We start from the raw sequence: 17,745 nt of genomic DNA, 5'->3' as shown, positions 1-17,745 counted from the left end.
TAAAACAATGAAAAACACTGCACTTGCTTTCAAAAGATTGCACTATTGCTGCCTCTCTATTTCCTATTGCTGTTTACTTTGTCACACAGGTGCATACGATTGAGAAAACATTTTTTGTACTTTCCTGTATTTAAAAACCATCTGGAATTTGGAAAGACATGAGGGTGAGTAAATGATGACAGGATGTTCCTTTATAAAATTGGCTTGGTCTTGTTTAACAAAATAAACAACAAATCAGTAACAGTGGACGAGTGATTATCATTCTAATGCTCTCTTTGTTTTTTAGATGAGATTGCACTAAGTATGTCGTGTGTGCGGATGTCATTCACTGGCTCTGCAGCCATTCTGTTCTCAGTTCAGCCACCTCTTGGCCGTACCAGTCGTGTAGTTTGGAGAAGCTGCCTGTGCCGGGTGAAACAGGGCTCTCGGGTGACCCACCGCTGGGTTTCCTCCGCGGAGGTACCGTGGGTGGTTTGACTCCATCCCCCTTCCCACAACAGTCCCCTTCCCAGACGCAGCCCTCGCTGACACCGTTTGGCAAGCTGGTGGGTTTACTCCAAGACACCCCGTTTTCTCTGCTAGACACCCCTTCCTGCGAAGGCCCTGTAATTTCGGCGTTCTGTAATGAAAAGGTTGTGGGTTGGGAGCTTGTTGCTCCTTGCACTTGCGGCTGGTGCTTCTTCAGCTTGTTTTTGGCTTGTGAAGATCTGGCTTCTTCTTGTACCTCCTCCAGCTGCCTCTCCAGCTCCTTCACGACCAGCCGCATGTAGTCGAAACTCGCCCGGGACAGAGCCTTGACCCACGATTCCATAGCAGGCTGGTTCTCCGCGGCCATCTTGTAGACCCTCGCTTTGACACAGTCGAATTTAACGGCGAAGGCAAACTCTTCGGATTCAGACTCGCAGAGCTCCACCGTACAGCCTTCCAGGACGATGACGCCAATCGGCTCTCGGCTTTCCCTCTCCTCGAAGTAGAACAGCATGTTACCCTTCAGAATAAACCAGCGGCGGTGGTAGGCCGTGTTCCGTTCCCCTTTCTTAAAGAGGAAGCCTGTCTTGTCTGGAGGAGAGTTGCATGTGGCATAATACGCCACGCTCTTCTCATTCAACTTCATAATGGTCTCTGAAACAGAAATCAATAAATACATTCATAATATTTAACTTTAATAATATTGATTTAATCCAAGGTCGCATTTTTCTACTTGTTATATCGGGTCGACAAAAAAAGAAATGCTCCTGTATATGTAATCATAATAATTATTTCATTTTTTATAACTATCAGTTATCGGTCAATGTAAGATGTTATTAAATACAATATGATTTTAAAACATTTTAATTTGACTATTACATTTCTTAAAGCCTGTGTCATTAGATTTATTTAGCAATCCTTCCTCAACTTGTGATAGTGAGAATATTACAAAGATGTATTCATAACATCTCTGAATGAAACTTGAGTATCAAAATTTGCATAAAGAGTAAACATCAGTTCAAACTGTGAGTTCCAATGAATCTATACAAAACTGATCCAACAATACATTTAGGTCAACACTTGACAGTGTTAAAGGAAATGCAATGTACTTCATGTATTAAAATGCTTTATTAAAAATATGTGCAGGTAAATTATTTTTTAAATAGATTTTATCATGTTTACTTCCTACAACATCTTGAATCTATTTGCCTACAAAGGCTGTTTGATACAATGATGATTCCTCTTAAAAAAATGCCACTTCTGCACAAATACATAAATATTAACAAATGTCAAACATTGTGGAAAGAATTAACATACACTACCTTACAAGATTAAATTTTTTTAATTTTATGCTCACCATTTATTTAATCAAAATTAAATTTAAATACAATTTAAAGTATCTGTTTTCAATTTGAATATATTTTAAATGAATTTCCAGCAGCCACATACAGAGATGATGTATGACCATTACTCTAGTTCCCTTGACAAAAACCAAACAGAATGTTTTAAGCCTAAATACTTATATCAGAACATCATAACATTCAAATTTTCTTGAACTTGCATTGCGTTGAGCAATCTTTTACTCCAGTCTTCAATATCACATGAACCTTCAGAAATCGTTCTAAAATGCTGACTTGCCACTCTAGAACACTTTTCATTGTTATCAAATGGTTTCAGATAATTATTTTAGGATACTTTAAAGAATAGAGAGTTCAGAAGATTCATTTATTTGAAACAGAAATCTTTAGTAACATTATAATTATGTTACTGTTACATTTTATCAATTGAACACAGACAGTACTTTCTAAATAAAAGTATTAATTTTCATAAAAACTTTCAAACCATAGTGTATGTGTAAATTCACCTTTCTTTCAAAGCTCTTCTGTGAACCCTTCACGTCTGGCCTGCTTCCAACAGTCAATCAAAACACTTGCCGAACATCTCCATCCCATTTCTGATCTAAAATACAGAGCCACACACAGAGTGAAGTCAATGACTGATGTGTCATATTTATATCAGGACATCCTTCTTCACACATCTGACCCTGTTTAAAACACACAAATTCCTCTTTCTTAAAACAAGCAGAATATATAAAGGTCTGTGGAAGTGACTAAACTATACATGAATCAGACAGAGCGTCAAAACCATGTGATAGATTTTCTTTTTTATAAAAAAAGTACAAATAATACAAATCTTATTAGTGTTACATTTTATTTAATTACATGCATGTGTGTGTAAACACACTTGGCAGTAATGCCCTTTTCTGATTCTGATTACCGGTAAACATAATATTCATATAAAATATATATTAATGACTTTTCCAAGACTGAAAGTAACTAAAACTCTTATTTTAAAATTCCTTGATATTCCCATGGCTGTAAAAAGCATGAAAAGATACTATGGTATTTCCATCTAATACTATCACTTTACCATGGTATTTTCTGGTAGTATCACTGCACTTCAGAAATAGTCCAGATGATATGTGTATTTTTTTTTTTTGCATTATTGAAAACAATCTTTTATTGTATTATTGATTAGAATATTAGCTAATTATCATAGAAAGAAAAAATTAGTAGCCATAATATGGACCGTTGTAAATGCTTTGATACTGTGATACTCAGATACTGTGATTGTCCTCTCACATTGTTGATTTCACCATTTACTTTTCACCTGAACAGTTTATGTTGCTGTATGTGGTATAATTGTAATCCTTAATCATCAACACATAGGGGCAGACATAACATTTTCTGTTTTATCATGTTTGGTTCAGGAGATATGAGACAAAATACATCATTTGGTTATGGTGTTTTTGCGATGGCTCCATTTCTGAAAATGTTCAGGGCTAAAAACTATACAAGCATCTAAATGTCATGATACAGTAGCCTTTTTAGTAGCCAGTACATGATACATTTTTATCTTTAATTTGCATGCACAAAAAAAGGAACCAATAAGCACCATGGTAGTATCATGTTTACACAAGTTTTGTGGTATTAAAAACTGTGTTCTTGGAAACAGTTTAAAGGTTTTTTTGTAAACACCATGATACATGAACTTCAATATGACTGTACACGTCAAAATAACACGGTATTACCATCTGATACTGTTCCATGGTACTGTCACAGTAAAAACACAGTGTTAGTGATCCAACCAGCCAACAGAGTCTACTGCAAAAGTGTTAGCGATCCAGACAACGTGCGTTCAAAGATAAACATTAAAAAACATATTTACACTACATCTCAAGTGAGCATCAGAATGCTGCAGATACATGCAATCAGATCTGTAGCAAATAAATATGGTTTAACAACGTACAAGAAGGTGTTTAAAGCCAATTAAACATTATCAATCTCATCTATACCCGTAAAGTACGAAAATCATGCATAATAAAGTGCAACGTGTAGAGAAAGTCAACACAGTCATTCTCGACTCACAGCTCGAGCAGTTTGCTTGCTATTAAACCATCAAATGCAGCCTTGTTTCTACCGAATAACTGCTAAATCCGTGTTACAGAGATAGAGAAACTCATAAAGAGAAAGGTTTAAGAGATCTAGTACGTCGTTTCGAGATTATATCGACATTAAACCTGCCTTTTGAGCGTGATATTGGATAGTTTCCTCCCTTCTTTCTTCCTTTCCTGACTGACGATCACGTGACGCTGCATGACTCTCTCTAGTAACAGCAGATCTGCGCGCGCTCACGCGAGCATATATTCACACAATGGGTCTCACGCTCTTCTTACATTAAGTTTAAGAGTGGATAAGTGATTATATATGTACATTTAGATTATATGAATTACGTTTGGTCATAACTGACAAAAATACTTCAGTAGTACATGGTGCAGTGATGCTAATGCACATACATTTTATCGCACTCCGATACCCATGGTGTGTATTTATAACCATGATATGACAAGTTTTTATCAGTAGTTTATAACAGACTACTGTGCTTCGAAATACAGCCTGCAATTTACAAACATACCGTATTTCACAGTACCATAACTGTACCATTAGAATATGACCACGGTTTTAAGACCATGAGACAAGTTTTTCAATACTTTTAGAGCCCAACTCAAATTAATACATCATCTATTCATTTGGACTTAGAGTCCACAGCCAAACCAAAGTCAAACATTCAATGTAGGATTGGCAAAAAAAAAAAAAAAAAAAAAGACACAAGAAAATAAATATATAATGTACATACACATTTATAGGTAGATACTATAATATATACACTACTCATATGTAGAAAAATAAAATAATATTCAGAATAAGTACAACACATTAACACCACTGATACAGCAAAATCTGTATTTATTATGGAAAATAAGAAAGATGATGAAAGAAATCAAGTCTTTCTTAGTCCCCAATATATTACTATACATACAGTATCTATTCTGCTTATGTAATGTACATGAAGGACACATACAGAGAGTAAAAAGTTTCGAATGAAAGACAGTTATTGAATTCTAAGTGATAAAAGAAGGTACATTTTATTTCACTTGAAACAAAACCACACTCACAGTATCACGCATTTGCACGAACATGCACTCTTGGTCTCTAAATATGTAGTGAAAAGCAAACTCTGATCAGTTAAAACAAAAAATTGCCCCAGGCTCACTTTAGCAAAGGCTTCTGGGAGATTAAGTTTTAGTGGTTGCCCTTCCTACCACCACCATTCAATCGAAATCCCAGTGCTATTGGAGGACGTCCTGCACAGCCAAGCCTTTCAGCAGCCAAACAATACAACTTCTCCTGTACATTTGAAGACAATTTCTGAAATACAGTAAACACAAACTACAGCCCAGACAGAAAGCAGTTTCGGCCCACATCTGGAAATCTGAAATCCATGTGGGCCAGATGTGGGCCGGATCTGGGCCGAAACTGCTTGCTGTTCGGGAGAAAAGGAATGAAGAATCTAGTACACAATGATGAAAAAAGATGGAAATAACAGATCTTGGTTACATCATAGTACACCAAATGTTTTTTTGGTGCTACACTCATCCACAAACACTTGCTAAATACATTAAACGGCATTAATAAAACATAAAAGTGGATTAAAAGAAAGAAATAAAAATGTGCTTTGAATAATTTCAAACTTACATACATATTCCCCCATTAATCATGTGCCTTCTACAGAGATCGAAGATTGAATGGATCTCTACATTATTAATATTTTTGGTCCTGTTTGTCCTCAGTAAGTTAATTTAGATAAATCAACAATGCAATTGTAGAACTGTATGCCAATAACAAGGAAGTATAGTGTTTTCCTTTGCAACAGAGTTGAAATTCACTTTGTTTGCCTATGGAGGTGAAATATTGCTGTTTTTTTTGAAGGAATAGTTCACCCAAAAATGAAAATTAGCTGAAAATGTACTCCCTTTCAGACGAGTTTGTTTCTTCATAAAAACAGATCTAGGTAAATTTAGCATTCACTTGCTCAACAGTGGATCCTCTTCAGTGAATGGGTGCCGTGAGAATGAAAATCCAAACAGCTGATAATGACGTCACAATATCCAATAACTGACATGTTGTGAAGCAAAAAGTAGTTTTTTTGGCAAAAAAAAAAAAAAAAAAAAAACAACACAAAAAACCCCCCCAATTAATCATTAAAGTGTTTATAACTTAAATGGATGATTCAGGCTAAAATACAAATAATCTATCTACAATATATAGCTATTTTTCAGTGGATTATTGTGATATCAGATGTTTGGATCCACCAATTGATGTAATGCAAAATTTCCCCAAATCTATTCCCATGAAGAAACAAACGTATCTATGTTTTGGATTGTCGGCAGGTGAGTAAATGTTCATCAAATTTTCATTTCTGGATTAACTATTCCTTTAAAGCCAACATGAAATGGCATTAACAACCCATTTTACTTCTATAATTGAACATATGCATGTGGAGGCTGAAGGTCAACTTCACCCCAAGAACAACTTGACGTATCCCAATGGAAATGCTTCTTGCTTTTTTGACATTAACCAAGAACCAACCTATTACATTTTGATGAAACATTGTCTTCTTTGGAAACACGCACAGATGAATCATGGTCCATTGGTCTGTTCTTATTGTTGACTTTAAAGTGGCCTGTTAGAAGTTGGGGGAAGAAACAGTGCATTCGATTGCACATCAGTCCATTGTTGGCTCTAGAACCCTCTCCCTCCTCTTCCGAAAGGGTTTTTAATCTAACTATAACAGTAGTTCTGCTAGACCCAGGCAGAGAAAGTCTCTGACCCGGCTATATCCAAAGAACCTGTAAAACATTCATATTTAGAGAGCAAAAAAACACTTAATATCATAAGACACAGTAACTCCAGTGTGGGGGTAAATAAGGAACAAAAATAGTCAAAAACTAAATAAAAACCAAAGACAGCAGTGCTTAACGATACACAACCACAGTTTTGACAAACACAACATTCGTCCAGTTGGTTCTTTCTGCCTAGATTATACAGTAGGCTCAAGAGTCACTGTTGGAAAATGACAAACAGAAATAACATATATGATAAAGAAAAAAAAGGGATAGAACAACAGAGAAGTAAAAAAAAAAACAACCTCAAGTGTCTATGGATTGGAAAAAAAGCTATCTGAGTCCCAACGGAGATGAAAATGTGAGTGGATAAATGAATGAATGCCTTTTGTGAAATCTCATCATCTCTAGATCTATCCTCCATTGCATTTCTACCGCTCTAATGACGCTACATTGTGGCTATAATGTTACTGCTCTACTTCAGCGACTGGCGAGCAGTCAGAAGACAAGTATAACAGTTTTCCTCCAGGTTATTTCAGTAGAGCAGGTATCGGTCATGAGTGGGGTGCGAAAGTTCGCAGGGCCTGATACAATCTGTGAAAAGTGGGCCGGTCCGCGATGTCACGACTCCAGCAACGCATCATCAGCTCGAACAGAGAGGATGGACAGAGTGGTGGGGCGGAGAGAAAGATCTAGGGAGAAAGAGAGTCTTTTACATAAAACATCCATGTAAATGATGTTACAGTTCATGCAAAGGTTGTGAATTCCATCAGTTTCATTAGAGCTGATTGTGGTAATTACATTGCTGTCTATGGAGAGTCAGAAAGCTCTCAGAATTCATCCAAAATATCTGAGGAACGGAGATCTTACGGGTTTAGAACGACATGAGGGTGAGTAAATAATGACAGAATTTTCAGATTTGGGTGAACTAAGCCTTTAAATACTTTAAATACAAACCGAATTTAAGGCTTTTAAAACCCACAGGAACCCCACTAATTCTACTTCAGAATGGTGCCAGTTTAGTTCAATTCACTTCAGGTTGAGTTGCTTTACCACAGAACAATTCACTTAACTTCAGATGATTCACTCACTCACTTCAAATCAAATCGAAAACCAAAACCAGTTTGTACCTGTCTCCCCTGGTTTCTGAAGAATTCGCCGGTGTTCTCGATGACCTGTTCATCAGACAGCAGGCTGTAGGGCTGCTCCTTACATAAAGTGAAGATCTCCCACAGGGTTACTCCAAATGCCCACACGTCACTAGCTGTTGTGAACTTCCCCTAAAACACACACACACATGTAACACACAATGCACTGATGCAAAGGAAGAAAGCCACATCTAAGAGTTATATGTAAGATTTGAAAGATGTTTCTTCTGCTCACCTAGGCTCCAGTCAATTGATTAAAAATACAGTAATATTGTGAAATATTATAACAAATTAAAATGAATGTTTGAATATATTTAAAATGTAATTCATTCTTGTGATGCAAAGCTGATCAGTGTCACACGATCCTTTAGAAATCATTCTAATAGGCTGATTTGCTGCTAAAGAAACCTTTATTGTTATTAATAAATGCTGAAAACAGTTGTGCTGCTTATTATTTTTGTGGAAACTGAGATACATTTCTTACAAATGAATCTTTAATGAAATGAACAGTATTTACAGCCTCTCTTTCTCTCACCAGTAAGATGCTCTCCCAGGCCATCCAGCGTATAGGCAGCACAGCGCGCCCCTGTATACGATAGTAATCACTGCTGTACAAGTTTCTGCTCATGCCGAAATCAGAGATCTTTATGGTGAGGTGGCGGTCCAGGAGGCAGTTCCGTGTGGCCAGATCACGATGCACAAAATTCAGAGAAGCCAGGTACTTCATCCCAGAAGAGATCTGCACCGACATGTGCAACAGGTCAGCAAGGCTGCACAGACAGAAATAAAAGAGTCTGAGTTCATGACAAATAAAACAGCAAAGGCACACAAACATGACCTGGCTTCAAACCAGTGTCAAATTCAACCAGTACCACGCCTGACTACTTGAAAGCGAATAATGGAGATGGAAATTTCCTTAAAAGATTCTATATATAATGTATTATAAAAGCAGGTATAATGCATTAATTATGCCTTGTAATGGATATTATAATGCACTGTATGATCTTCTGAATAACTGCAACCACAGTTATAATACATAAATATTTGTTGTTCCACCATTAAAACTTATAATGTATTGATATATAATACATTTTACATTTGAAAATGCTTTTATTTATTATATTTAATTATTCATGATGGGATATAATTCATTACAATGTATATTATGAATACCTTTAGAATGCATTATTAAAAAAAAAGGCTTTAAGTATTTTAAGGCTTTAAGTGTTACTGAAATGTAACTTTAGTTTGATCTTTTTTTTCTCATATAAAACTACATTTTGGCTTCAGAAGGCTTTGGATACAGTGCAAAAGAAATTTGAACAAGGTTTATGATACCTTTTTGTCTTTTGAACATTAGATTTCATAAGAACAGTGCATATATTCAGTTAAAAGTCTTCTGTGTGAAACTTTTTATTATCAAAACTATTAAAGTTTTTTCGTTAAATTCGTTATAAAGTATTACATGAAAACATTAAAGGGTTAGTTCACCCAAAAATCAAAATTATGTCATTAATAACTTACCCTCATGTCGTTCCAAACCAGTAAGACCTCCGATCATCTTCAGAACACAGTTTAAGATATTTTAGATTTAGTCCGAGAGCTCTCAGTCCCTCCATTGAAACTGTGTGTACGGTCTACTGTCCATGTGCAGAAAGGTAAGAGAAACATCATCAAAGTAGTCCATGTGACATCAGAGGGTCAGTTAGAATTTGTTGAAGCATCGAAAATACATTTTGGTCCAAAAATAACAAAAACTACGACTTTATTCAGCATTGTCTTCTCTTCCGGGTCTGTGTGTGAGAGAGTTCAAAACAAAGCAGTTTGTGATATCCAGTTCGAACTCGGTGTTCATCTTCAATTCTCTCTTCACAGCAGTTCAGTCAGTGTACTGTTTGAGTAAATTAATTACTCCGGGATATTGGTTTGTTTGAACTCAGAGGGAGTGTCAGCAACATTAAAAGAGTTAACAGTTTAAGTCATTTGTGGATTAATGCTTATTGGAGACGCGAACTGTTTAAAACGATTCAGTTCGATTTGGTGAACTGGTTCAAAAAGATCCAGTTACATCGAATGATTCGTTCGTGAACCGGATATCACAAACTGCTTTGTTTTGAACTCTCTCACAACAGACACGGAAGAGAAGACAATGATGAATAAAGTCGTAGTTTTTGCTATTTTTGGACCAAGATGTATTTTCGATGCTTCAACAAATTCTAACTGACCCTCTGATGTCACATGGACTACTTTGAAGATGTTTTTCTTACCTTTCTGGACATGGACAGTATACCGCACAGACAGCTTCAATGGAGGGACTGAGAGCTCTCGGACTAAATCTAAAATATCTTAAACTGTGTTCTGAAGATGATCGGAGGTCTCACGGGTTTGAGCGACATGAGGGTGAGTTATTAATGACATCATTTTGATTTTTCGATGAACTAACCCTTTAAAATGTAAAAACAAAGGAAAATCTGAAATGTTTTGTTGGCAATAAACTTCAAAATGTACATAGTGCTCAAATTGCTCAAATGAAAGATAAACAGAAAAAAAAATTACTAAAATGAATAAAATGACAAAAGTATATGACAAAATGACTAAAACAAACTAAATTAAAATGATGAAAAATAAAAACAATGGTATTAAATACTATAATAGTACATAAATAATATTAACATAGGAAAGGGAAAAAAAGAAAATAATACAGGTTTAAAATGGCACGAGGGTGAATAAATGTGTGCTCCATTTTGTGTTTAGCAATTGATTGTAAAAAAAAAAAACATCCTTCACATTGAAATGATTTCCACATTATTATTATGACTTGATGACTCAGAGGTCTCACTTCAAAACTTGGCTTGTAATCTGAAACATTTCCATCATAAATTGAGAGCTGACTTGAAACTGGAAGGTTAAGTTGAAGAATTCGGAGGTTAAGAACGTTAATCTCAACTCTGACTTGTAGAATAGCGATATTGACCCCTGTCTGGAGATGAAAGTCTGTACATGTCATACTCCTTCATAATGATGGACACACCTGACAGACGGAATGTTGTTGGCATGCGTGAGAGTGCTCTCTATCTCTCTCTGGGACAGGAACATGTTGAGGTCTCCGTTCTCCATGTACTCCGTCACCATGCAGAGCGGGTCGGAGCTCACGCACACGCACAGCAGCTGGATGATGTTTGGGTTATTCAGACGCGACATGATCTTTATCTCCTTCAGGAAGTCATTTCTACACAGACACAGAAGTCAGAAAGGTTATCACGGGATCAGGAGAAAGGTTACAGGTCAACATCCATCAGTAAATACCGACTGACAACAATAAATGAGAAATAAATTCCAGCTGTTAACAGATGGACACTTTTTGACAGAAACATTCTTATGATAACTGTGTATTTATAACAATTTGACACATTTTATGAAGGATTAAGAGTCTATTACGAGTATAGGAATATATGACAAAATAATTGAAATTATATATGACAGGTATAACTGAATATATAATTTTTTTTTTCATTTTTTTTAAAATAAATTAATAAATAATTTTTGCTATATAAACAAACAAAAAAACTGTTTAAACACTGCATTTCATCTGCCTATTGTTTGTCTTAATCCATGATCCACTCCATTTAATTCCGACCAAATAAAACACACCAAAATTACATAAAAATTTCCAAACTTTTTAGCAAGAGCTTCCCAGAAGCCTCATTCTATGATGCAACTTTCCAATAAATAGTTTTTGTGTGTGTGTGTGTGTGTTTTTCCCCCTCAAACCTGGCAGTGCTGGTGGCATCCGCTCGGAGTTGTTTAACTGCTACTAGCACCGGCCTGCCGTTCTGCTCCGGTATCACGGCACCCTCTCCCAGAAACTCAGCCAAACCCTCCGCCTCACACAAATGCACCTGGAAACAGCAACAACAGTATGAACATGGGCGAGCAAACTTTATTTGGCATACACTAAGAATTCCTTACTGTGTAAAAATATTGTAATCACTGTACCAGTGTATAAACTAGTCTTGGGTATATAAGAAAGAAATTTGTATTTAACACTGATGCATTCAACTGATCAAAAGTCACATTAAAGGCATTTATAAAGTTGCAAAATATTTATTTCTATGTTTTTATACCAAACTCTCATATCATGATTCCTTCAAATATATTCAATGCTGATTCAACATTGATAATAATGAATAAGATTGATATTAATAGATGTTTCTTGAGCAGCAAAATGAGTAAATCATAATATAGAATATAGAATAGAAAGTAAATGTGCTTAAAATTCAGCTTTTGTCAATGGAATAAAATATATATTTTAAAATATGTTAAAATAGAAAACAGTTTTTTTAAATTGTAATAATATTTTAGAAAATTAAATTTTTCTTTTTTGGTATTTTATAATTACATTAATTCATCCTGGGTGAGCATTAGAAACTCTTACAAAACAAAACTTTTGTATATCATACAGTACTGTGTGTCACAGTACTATGGTATTGCCGTGGTGTCACCATAGTAACACAATAATCAGGGTCAACAGAGATAAAAAAGTATTAGTAACACTACTGCATAAAATCCTTGGCTCTCACTCTAGATTTCCATAGTTTTTCTTAATAAAGCCATATATAATATTCATGTGTGGTCACTAATAACAGGGTTTTCTGGGAAACACTGTAATTTCACCAAACAAATATCAGGCATTGCAGCACTGTTTGTATAAAACAGTGTAAACAGTGCATGAAAACATCCCAAATAACTCAGAATTAAAGACAATTCAAGTGCGTCCAGAAGCGAGCCAACAGAACAACAGCAGCGGTAATGAAAGCTGCTTCTGACTCACCTCACCAAACTGGCCTTCTCCCAGTTTCTCTCTGAACAGCAGCCTCTCTCGTGGGAACTCGGCCACGGAGATGTCCTTCCGCGTCAGGGAATCTACGGTGAGGGCCGGAACGGCGTACATGTTGCTGCCAGTGACCCCCTGCAGGCTGATGATGTCGGTTTCAGCGTAGTGCGGGACGCTGCTCTGAAAACACTGGTGTGGGGTGCACAGGGTCACGTCAGGTTCGGCGTATCCTCCGCTACAGGCTACAGAGACAAAAAAAAAAAAAGCATTTTAAAGACTTTTTAAACAAACTGTTTGGGATCCTGTTGACTTTGATAGCATTTTCATACTGTTCAAAGGAAGTAAATGGGAGCCAAAATTGTTAGTTAGTTAACCAATAGGACTCCAAAATGGTTTGGTTAAAGGTGCTGTATGTAGGATTGAAACCCAGTGGTTGAAGTAGGTATTGCAGTCCAAATTCAAAATATTGGAGAGGGTTTTTTTTCACTCTGTCTCTTCTTCTCAGAGTTGATGCACGCGCAGGTTGCCAGATTGACGACACAAACACTTTTGTTTGCCAGCTTCCATGACTGAAATGAAATATTGACAACTGGCAACCCGAGTTGCTGAAATACAATTGGGTAAACGAGGCTGGTTTCACAAACTGATACAGAGATCGTCATTCCGGCCCGGAACGCACATTTTCAAAGGAGAATAACTGACTGTAGCATTGTTTTTCAGATAAATATGTTAAAGGTCCCGTTTTTCGTGCTTTTTTGAAGCTTTGATTGTGTTTACAGTGTGTAATATAACATGTGTTCATGTTTCGCGTGTAAAAAACCACAGTATTTTTCACACAATTCACCTATCTGTATACCGCTGTTTTCACTGTCACAAAAACGGTCTGATGACTTCCTTGTTCTATAAAGTCCCTCCTTCAGAAATACGTAACGACTTTCTGATTGTGCCAGCGGTTCCTGTGTTGTGATTCGACACCAGCTTAGAGCAGGCTGACCTCCTGCTAACGTGATTGGGCTAGAACGCACATGCTGGAGATGTACATATAATCACAGGAGGGTTTTTACTGACGTGATGCGCATGAACATCGCATTCGTTTTTTTGCACAGCCCTAACATCTAGTTAACAAAGCTAAACAGCATTGCCTTTTGTGTAATAAGTTACAGAAACTGTTGGAGGCGTGACGTGTGGGCGGGGCTAAAGAATCACGAGCGCGAGTAAGCTTTTGCGTTGAGAGCGTTTGGAAGCTGTGACATTACCGTGAGGAAAAAGACATCCAAAACAAACCATGGCTAACAGTCAGATTCAGCCGTTTATTTATGATCCAGAACCAGATCCCGAGGCTGAAACTGAACGAGAGCAGCAGCAGCAACGACTCGCTCCGAGCGGGGCTCGAACCCGGGTCTCCGGCATGGGAGGCAGATGCACTAACAAGGAGGCAGAGATATTTTAAGCAGTTTTACTCACCGCCTGCGGTTCCAACACACGATCGTGACCCTTTTTCGTTGGGATTGCATCATCCTTAAGAAATAAACGATACGCAAATCCGTCATCAAACTGGGCCTTGTTTGTAAAACAAGCATCTTCGAAATGCAGGGAACAAACACAAACACTTGCACAACTCCGTTGATGCTCTGTAAAAATAAACTCCATCCACTGGTCCCTTAATGCTGTTTTTTTTTTTTGGTAATCTGTGCAGGGTTGTCTTGCCCTGGCAACCAAAAACACACTTCTTTTGTGACATTTCGCGACGCTCTCGCTCTGATCAGTGAATGTCTGTTGTGCTCTCAGTGCTTTGCTATATGGGAGCGCGCGCTCTTCCGGCAGAAGTGCCCTAGGACCCATATAAGGAAATTCCGCTCCATCTAACGTCACACAGAGCCATACTCGAAAAAAACTTTCCGAAACTTGTGATAAACCGGAAGGAGTATTTTTGGAACAGAAATACTCCTTCAAACGTACAACTTAATTTTTGAAACTTTGTCCATGTTTAGCATGGGAATCCAACTCTTTAACAGTGTAAAAACCTCAGTATGCATGAAATAGCATTTCACCCCCCTTTAAATAATAAAATACACTTACCGGTTGTGGTCCATAAACAACGCCTACTCCAGACAAAGAGGGAACTGCTCCATCTTTCAAGAATAATCTTTTTGCGAATCCGGCATTAAACTGATTGAGATTGAGGAAGTTGTCCTCAGCAAGCTGTCTTCAGCGAAATGTGCTGCACATAGTTTTACATGTTGATTATAATTTTCGGGAACCGAGTTAAACATAAATTGTAACCATTAATGTCAAAGTACAGCGTTCCTGGGAAGCCCAAACAAAGATGATTAGACTCCGAGATGAAAATAACAGCGTTTCAATGACATGTCGAACACAAATGCAGCTCTTCCTTCTTCTCCGTCAGAGGGCAACAAGACCACGCCCCCTTATTGTGAATTCATGTAGGCGGAGGTTAGTCAAAAAACTGTTTTAGTGACGTCATTACTGCAGGAACTAGAGGGATGTAGTCCAAACGGGTCGTTTTTTGTATGCGAATTCTGTTAAATCAAATATCTCGCTTGGCATTGAACTTTGAGCTTTAGAATTTTACAGATATTATTTATACTCCAACAACAACATTACACACTAACTAAAGTTTAAAACATGGGATCACGAAGAAGGGGACCTTTAACTTAGCATGTTTCTTAAATATCTGCAAACATATTATGGTATTTTTATTCTTTAGTACAGTCAAAAACTTACATACAGCACCTTTAACAATAATCCTAAAAATATTGTTTAATGGACTTCCACAGTATTTTTTTTTTATATTATATTTTAGATTTAGTCCGAGAGCTCTCAGTCCCTCCATTGAAACTCTGTGTACGGTATACTGTCCATGTCCAAAAAGGTAAGAAAAACATCATCAAAGTAGTCCATGTGACATCAGAGTAATTCATTTACTCAAACAGTACACTGACTGAACTGCTGTGAAGAGAGAACTGAAGATGAACACCAAGCCGAGCCAGATAACGAACAAAACATTGACTCGTTCATGAGTCAAGAACCGTTTCTGTCGGACTCGTCTGATTCGAGAACCGAGGAGCTGATGACACTGCGCATGTGTGATTCAGTGTGAAGCAGACCGACACACAGAGCGTCTGAACCGAACTGATTCTTTTGATGATTGATTCTGAACTGATTCGGTGCTAATGTTATGAGCCCAGGTAAACCGAAGGCTTGAATCAAGGGTAATCATCGCCAATGACACCATTACGTCGAGCGCAAAAGAACCGGTGAACCGTTTTCTTCAACCGATTTATTGAATCGAACTGTCCGAAAGAACTACTGGTGATCCGAAAACAGATGCAACCGGTTCTTGACTCAAGAACGAGTCAGTCTATTGTTCGTTATCTGGCTCGGCTCGGTGTTCATCTTCAGTTCTCTCTTCACAGCAGTTCAGTCAGTTACTGTTTGAGTAAATGAATTACTCTGGGATATTGGTTTGTTTGAACTCAGAGGGAGTGTCAGCCACATTAAAAAAGTTAGCAGCTTTAGTCATTTGTGGATTAATGCTTAGTGGAGATGCGAACCATTTCAAACGATTCAGTTCGATTTGGTGAACTGGTTCAAAAAGACCCGGTTACATCGAGTGATTCGTTCGCGAACTGGACATCTAACACTGCAGTGAACGTGCTCACAACAGACCCCGAAGAGAAGACAATGCTGAATGAAGTCATAGTTTTTGCTATTTTTGGACCAAAATGTATTTTTGATGCTTCAAAAAATTCCAACGGACCCTCTGATGTCACATGGACTACTTTGATGATGTTTTTCTTACCTTTCTGGACATGGACAGTATACCGTACACACAGTTTCAATGGAGGGACTGAGAGCTCTCGGACTAAATCTAAAATATCTTAAACTGTGTTCTGAAGATGATCGGAGGTCTCACGGGTTTGGAACGACATGAGGGTGAGTCATTAATGACATAATTTAGATTTTTGGGTGAACTGACCCTTTAACGTTGGTTGACTTGAACTTGGAAAACTGTGTTTACTTTGTGCTATAAATAGTAAAGAGGAAGAGATGATTGGTTTACGTGGCACTTGAATCTGAGGCACAGCATGAGGGTTAGTAAATGTTGACCAAATTTTAATTTTCAAGTGGATTATCCCTTTAAGTACTATATATGCCTTTACAAAATTCGAAATATTGACAATCATGTCGCTTTGTTGATGAAGATTGGGAGAAAGAGGAAGAAATAGAGACAGAAAAAGCAGAAGAAGACAACAGAGGAACAGGCCAACTTCACGTTATTTCAACCATAACCCTGAGGTGTCTATGTGCAAGAAACCACAGAGTGTCAAAAAATGACCATATGAAAATCTAGCATCAGTTCTTACCCTTGCAAAGTCCTTCAGTCTGGTGACAAGGTCAGGTGGAGTTCATAGACTGCAAGCATAAGGTAAAGAATGCAAGACTAGAGGAAGAAGAATGGAAAAGTGCACTGGCAGGCAGCATGCAAACTGTTGAGGAAACAAATGTCAATGAAATCAAGTTCAACAGGATGAAAAATAGAAGAACTACAGTACAAGTGGTTAGTTTGAGAAAGGACATCATGTTCAGATATTCAGTGATGAAAAGAGAAATTAATACTCTTATTCTGCAAGGAGGCATTAAATTGATCAAAAGAGACAGCAAAGACTTTTATAAATGTTACAAATAAATACTGTTCTTTTGAACAAAAATATTAAGATGGTGGAATAAGGTATAAATTAATATATAATCACATATAAAATCCTTATTTTATCTTGTAATAGTATTTCACAATATTACTGTTTTTATTGTATTTTCGATCAAATAAATGCAGCCTTGGTGAACACGCAAAATGCCTTTTTTTAATCAAAAAACAAACAAAAAACTCAATATATATGTATATATTTGATTAAATGAATTAAAAATATGCTGCTTTTATACTGCTATGCAATGACTTAAAGGTATAGTTCCCCCCAAATTAACGTTCTGTAATTATTCACCCTCATGTTGTTTCAAACATGTTTTACCAG

The 17,745-nt window shown here is 37.0% G+C and overlaps 2 protein-coding genes across 3 annotated transcripts in view; both read right to left on the bottom strand.

Annotated features, from left to right (window-relative positions):
• Positions 1-4,099, bottom strand: LOC113067949 (sesquipedalian-1-like). Of its 2 annotated transcripts, none has more exons than XM_026240448.1 (3): positions 3,897-4,028; positions 2,333-2,427; positions 1-1,122 (listed from the first exon to the last, which is right to left on the bottom strand). In XM_026240448.1, the coding sequence occupies exon 3, from the start codon at positions 1,112-1,114 to the stop codon at positions 326-328; it is 789 nt and encodes a 262-aa protein (XP_026096233.1). In that variant the 5' UTR covers positions 1,115-1,122; positions 2,333-2,427; positions 3,897-4,028; the 3' UTR covers positions 1-325. The 2 variants fall into 2 exon arrangements, with proteins under 2 accessions (XP_026096233.1, XP_026096232.1); XM_026240447.1 differs by lacking the exon at positions 3,897-4,028 and adding an exon at positions 4,053-4,099 and having other exon boundaries at positions 2-1,122.
• Positions 4,100-4,758: 659 nt separating this feature from the next.
• The window catches only part of ddr2l (discoidin domain receptor family, member 2, like), a 36,476-nt gene continuing 23,489 nt past the window's right edge, over positions 4,759-17,745 (bottom strand). The window contains exons 12-17 of the mRNA XM_026240446.1: positions 12,692-12,936; positions 11,632-11,759; positions 10,892-11,089; positions 8,396-8,630; positions 7,843-7,992; positions 4,759-7,404 (exon numbers count right to left, since the gene is read on the bottom strand). Of these exons, the coding sequence (XP_026096231.1) occupies positions 7,267-7,404; positions 7,843-7,992; positions 8,396-8,630; positions 10,892-11,089; positions 11,632-11,759; positions 12,692-12,936 (1,094 nt within the window). The 3' untranslated portion in view covers positions 4,759-7,266. The remainder of the gene's footprint in view (positions 7,405-7,842; positions 7,993-8,395; positions 8,631-10,891; positions 11,090-11,631; positions 11,760-12,691; positions 12,937-17,745) is intronic.

This window comes from Carassius auratus, linkage group LG30F, assembly GCF_003368295.1.
Source record: "Carassius auratus strain Wakin linkage group LG30F, ASM336829v1, whole genome shotgun sequence".
NCBI lineage: Eukaryota > Metazoa > Chordata > Actinopteri > Cypriniformes > Cyprinidae > Carassius > Carassius auratus.
The sequence above is the reverse complement of the archived record's forward strand: the minus strand, read 5'-3'. Positions and strand labels throughout refer to the sequence as shown.

What these genes read in the sequence shown, in the direction of transcription:
- LOC113067949 (XM_026240447.1), bottom strand. Translation starts at nt 1,114, where the DNA reads ATGAAGTTGAATGAGAAGAGCGTGGCGTATTATGCCACATGCAACTCT.